General features: G+C 36.7%; 1 protein-coding gene across 1 annotated transcript; it reads right to left on the bottom strand.

The window, feature by feature from the left end:
• Nucleotides 1-1,229: 1,229 nt before the first annotated feature.
• LOC117802457 (olfactory receptor 4K1-like) lies at nucleotides 1,230-2,177 on the bottom strand. The gene is given in 1 exon segment (XM_034661719.1): nucleotides 1,230-2,177. A coding segment is annotated over 1 exon segment (948 nt).
• Between the last annotated feature and the right edge of the window lie 3,607 nt (nucleotides 2,178-5,784).

The raw sequence follows: 5,784 nt of genomic DNA, 5'->3' as shown, positions 1-5,784 counted from the left end.
GGGTTTGTCTGGAAGTAACCCCATTGTACTTCAGGGAAGGTCTACATATGATCCTGATAGCAGTAAATATCTAAAAAAAACATTTTATAATGAGTATAAATGCATATTAAATCATCTAAAGGACAGCAGGAAAATAGAGATAGGAAAGATGATAGATAACCAAATACAATTTATCCTTGAACAATGCAGGTGATAGAGACACCAATCCCCCATATGGTAGAAAATGCAGGTATGATTTTTGACTCCTCCCAAATTTAACTACTAATAGCCTATTGATTGGAAGCCTTACTGATGACATAAACAGTAAATTAGCACATACTGTATATGTTATATATATATTATATACTGTATTCTTAAAGTAAGATCAAGAAAAGAAAATATTATTAAGAAAATCACTAGGAAGAGAAAAATACATTTACAGTATTATACTGTATTTATAAAAAAAAATCCACATATGAGTAGACCTATACAGTTCAAACCCATGTTGTTCAGGCATCAACTGTATATATAACCAAATTATAAATTACCAAAATATTCAATACAGAAAGAAAAGAAAGAAAAGATATGCTAACAAATGTACATTAATGAGGTGAAAGCTTCGTTGCAAGACACATTTCTCTTTACTATGTCAATATATGGAAAAATGATATTAAGAAGTTGAAGGCATCAGAAACTCATTTTGCTTATACATTTTGATTGCAGGGTATAAAAATGTCATGTGTTGGGGCGCCCAGGTGGTGCCCAGTTGTTAAGTGTCTGCCTTTGGCTCAGAGCATGATCCCAGGGTTCTGGGATTGAGCCCCGCATCAGGCTCCCTGAACTGCTGGGAGCCTGCTTTTTCCTCTCTCAGTCCCCCTGCTTGTGATCCCTCTCTCGCTGTCTGTCTCTCTCTGTCAAATAAATAAATAAAATGTCATGTGTTCAGTTGAAAAGAATCACAAGTTTAGTAACACGAATAGCATTTTATGTAGATTAGAATCTCTAAGTTGTTTATAAGATATTTAAAAGGATTATTAAATATTTTCAAGAGAATTTATATTTTAGAATTTTAAGCAATGACAAATGGGTTAAAATTATACCTAAATCATGAACTGATTTTATGCAATTCCCTTGCACTTCAGACAGAAATCCAGTTCCATAACTCAATAACCCATATCATTAACAAAAGTAATTGGCATGGTGTTGTGATCCAGTGGAGGCTCTTCGTTCCCCTTCAGGATTATATTCCTTCATGGTGATCCCTGGTTTTTCCAGGAGTTCACATGACGGTTTCTCAGCTTTTGCATGGCTGACTTAACATCTTCATTCCTTAGAGAGTAGATGATGGGATTCAACAGGGGCATACAAACAGTGTAGAACACAGAAAGGAACTTATCCACAGAAAGTCTGCTAAAAGGCCATATATAGGAATAAATGCAAGGCCCAAAGGAAAGAATCACTACTGTGACGTGAGCAGTTAACATAGAAAGTGCCTTGGATGACCTGCTGGAGGACTGGTGATGAACAGTGATCAAAATGATGGTGTAGGAAATAATTAAAGCCAGAAAACAGCCCAATGATATCAGGCCACTGTTAGTTAGAGTCATTATTTCCATTTCATAAGTATCCATACAAGCCAGCTCTATCACCAGGGGAAGGTCACAAAAGAAGGTGTCTACCTAATTGGGGCCACAGAATGGCAGATCCACTGTAAAAGTCAAGTGAATCACAGAATGAAGAATACCCACAGACCAGGAAATAAACACAAAAATTATAAATAGTCTCCAATTCATAATTGTGCTATAGTGTAGGGGCTTACAGATGGCTATAAATCTGTCATACGCCATAGGTACGAGCAACATCATCTCACTCCCAACAAAGCTATGAAGAAGGAATATTTGGGCCATGCAGCCCTCGAAGGAGATAGTCTTGTGTTCAACAAAGAAGTCCACAAGCTTCTTGGGGGTGGCAAAATTAGATTGGCAGATATCAATGAAGGAAAGGTTACTGAGCAGGAAGTACATAGGAGAGTTCAAATGGGAGTCAGAGGAAATTGTAACAATAATCATGATGTTGCCCAGCACTGATGTCACATACGCTAAAGAGAAGATGGCAAAAAAGAACAGTTGAATTTCCCAAGACTTAGAAAGTCCCAGAAGCACAAACTCAGACACCACGGATTCATTTGTATGAGCCATGGAGCGACTCTCTTGTTACCTAAGTAAAAGAAAATCAGGAAAGATCACAATGGTGGTAATGTATCTAGGATATATGCAAAAGAAATATGGTAAGATTTCAATCAGAAGTCAGTTTAGTTTAATGAAATTGTATAAGTGATCAATTGACTAACATCTGTGACTGCTGTGGAAAGTAGAAGTATGGAAAAATAGGATATGATATGGATGCTTTCATAATTTGGTAGACACATGCATTAAAAAATAAAAAATATTAAATCCCAAAGAATCAAATATAAGTGATACATTAATACCACAAATATTAGTAAGATGAAAGAAATTAATGCCAAAATGCTGAGGTAAGATGTCATGGGATAGGTATTATTTAAGATAAAACATCTTAGGTTTTTTAATTTGCCCGCCAAAACTGAAGGAAAAATCTGTTTCAAGCACAGGGAATAACAGGAAGAAAGATATAAAGGTAGAAGTATGAAAGACATTTTCATAAAGCCATGAATTGAGAGGGGCCCGGGTGGCACAGTGGTTGAGCATCTGCCTTCGGCTCAGGGCATGATCCCGGCATTATGGGATCAAGCCCCACATCAGGCTCCTCCACTATGAGCCTGCTTCTTCCTCTCCCACTCCCCCTGCTTGTGTTCCTTCTCTCGCTGGTTGTCTCTATCTCTGTCGAATAAATAAATAAAATCTTTAAAAAAAAAAGCCATGAATTGAAAGGCCTGACTGGAGGAGGGTATGCTAAGAAACAATAAAAATGAAGATGGGACTGGCAGGTCAGAAGCAAAGTATATATTCTCTGTGTGTGTGTGTGAGTGTGTGTGTATACTCTAGTAAAATGTTCACATAATTAGAGATGCATGAACAGCGATATTGCAGCATTGATTGAAAGAGATAGCTAATACTGGAAAAACACCTACATATCTATGGATTTGAGAGTGAAGCAATATAATTTTTTAACATAATGGAATATACTCAATGATTAAAATTATTTTTGTATATGAATTTATGGGTCAAGTTATAAAACATGTCAGGAGAAAGTAATTGGGGATTGATAAAATTATTATGTGCATATTTTTAGAAACCAAAAAAAATATGGACAAGCTTATGAAAATAAGTTTTAGAATATCCTGGTGAGTAATACAAATTCTAAACTGAAATGAACACAAAAGGAACAGGGTGAAGATCTGTATAAAAGGGACTTAAAGTGAATCTGTAAATATTTTTAAAAGTTTAAGCTATGGCCAAATATACTATATACATAATATTAAGTTTAGGAAATATTATTTTAAATTTTACTTTCTGTGTTTTTGCATCTTGAATAATTGGCAAAAGTGTGATCTTCAAAAAAGTTGGAAAAATACATTTAATGAGCCAAACTTTATGTATTTTTATTTATTTATTAGTGGGCTCCATGCCCAAAGTGGGGCTTGAACTCAAGACCTCGAGATCAAGAGTTAGATGCTGTACTGACTGAGCAAACCAGATGCCCCTAATGGGCAACACTTTATAAAATTACAAGCAAAATACAATGAATACATTCACAATAGAAACAAAAGATAACATATAAAGTATCTGGAAAAAGTTATTCATAAGTATACAGGTTGTACATGATGAAAATTTTAGAACAGTGAAATATGAAAGGAATGATAAATATAGGGAGGTATTTTTCTTTTATTGATTAGAAAGACTCAGTTTTGCCAAAAATTTAATGTCTCTAAATCTAAATATAATATAAATATAATGTAAATTCATCAGAAAATATTTGTTTTTGGACCTGGACGGCTCAGTCAGTTAAGTGTCTGCCTTGGGCTCAGGTCATGATCCCAGGGTGCTGGGATCAAGTCCCGCATTGGGCTCCTTGCTCAGCAGGGAGCCTGCTTCTCTCTCTGCCTGCCATTCCCCGTGCTTGTGCTCTTTCTCCCTCTCTGTCTCTCTGACCAATAAATAAATAAAATCTTTTAAAAAAGAAAAAATAGAAAATACTTATTTTTAAGATAATATAACTTATTTTATTTTTTTATTATTTATTTTTAAGAAGCTCACAAAAATACTGTCCTAGGATAATGGAGAGGGACTGAAGGTAGGGAAGGAAAACCCATATCTGGAGTAGGAGTTGATCCCAATAAGGACAAATCACTACCCCCCACATGGACGAAGGGGCGTGATACAATTCACTTGCCATTGAATGGATGTGGTCTCACTGGGGAATGTCATCATATCAGGTTTTCCGGTTCAGTCCCTTCTGCTGATCACGTGTTCAGGAGCAGTAGCAGCACTTAGACTAACCTTAATAAAAGGAATTCCATGGCTATGGTCCCAGTTGGACACTGATGTGAGATATAAAAATCTACACACTTTGTGCCCACTCACATAGATCTATCCTCATTTTTCTCTGCCACATATTCTAATTTTGATCTTTCAAGACCCCTACCAAACCAGCAAAACTATTTTCCACTGTCCAGGAATTCATATTTATTTTTACATAGGACCAATTTTACATCCCCAATTTGGTAATTGAGTGAAATATTTATGGCTCTTCCCGGTAAAAGAATTTTCCCTCAGCAGTTTCTGTTAGAGTCATCTGAGTGGGCAAAATGCAGCAGTTGTCCATTTTTTGGCTTGTGTCAAGACAGAATCAAATCATTTACAGAAACCCTTTGAGCCCATAAAATTGATCTGAAGTAAAGGTATTAATGCAACAGAAGTAGGAAGTACAGAGTTCTGAACTACTTAAGAGTGCTGATTACTTGTGCTTTTATACGAGCTTCAGCCTGACCCCAGAAGTACCAGTTGCAGTACATGAGGGCTTACTGCTGTGAGAGTTAGAAATTGTGACTTGTTGGTACTTGGTTCATGATGAGTGGTGCCAATCACATAATCCCATAAACCCATGGTCTCTGTCACTAGAAAAGTCAGTCTCTAGTAGGGCCCTGCAGCTTCCTAGGATTCACTTTTCAACCAGTGTGCTGTTCTCTGCTGCAAGATGCAGGGCTTCTTTTCTAGGATCCTAGGAGTTAGCATTGTCCTTCTCCTGTGACTTGGCCAAAGAATCTACATAGTGTTCTCATTTATCATCCCTACCTCTATGCCACTGGTTTTCCTGGTTTGTTTAGCCTGAGTAGCAAGGGCAGCTTACACTCAAGACTGGACTTAGTACAAAAGATTCATCAGAAAGTGGAAATCCTGTGTGATTCAACCTAAAATTGCATCAAAGACATGTTTGGAAATTCAGTGAGCCTGTAAGCACTGTGTCTCTTTCTTAATGGTAAGGAGTACAAAACAAAATGACATGTCTTGTATGTTATGGGGGGATTAGGTATCATGCCCCAGAGTATTCAGACCCTTAAAACCTGAATGATTTGGCAGATCCCTGAAATGTTAGGGATTATCTCTTACCCTCTTTCATGTCATTGCTGCTCAAATGTCCAATCACTATGTGCTTTCAATGTAGTGGACTAGTATGATGATGTATATAGATTACCAGGACCATTAAGTTTCCTAAGGACTACACTGTGACAGAGTAGGAGAGCCAGTATAGAAATGGGTCAACTGCAGATGTTTCTAGGGTGAAGGAGTAACTGATGTGGTTTTTATTTTCTTTAATTTTGAAAAC

Source organism: Ailuropoda melanoleuca, chromosome 5, assembly GCF_002007445.2.
Source record: "Ailuropoda melanoleuca isolate Jingjing chromosome 5, ASM200744v2, whole genome shotgun sequence".
Taxonomy (NCBI): Eukaryota; Metazoa; Chordata; class Mammalia; order Carnivora; family Ursidae; genus Ailuropoda; species Ailuropoda melanoleuca.
Note: the sequence above shows the minus strand (reverse complement) of the source record. Positions and strands in the feature narration are given on the sequence as shown.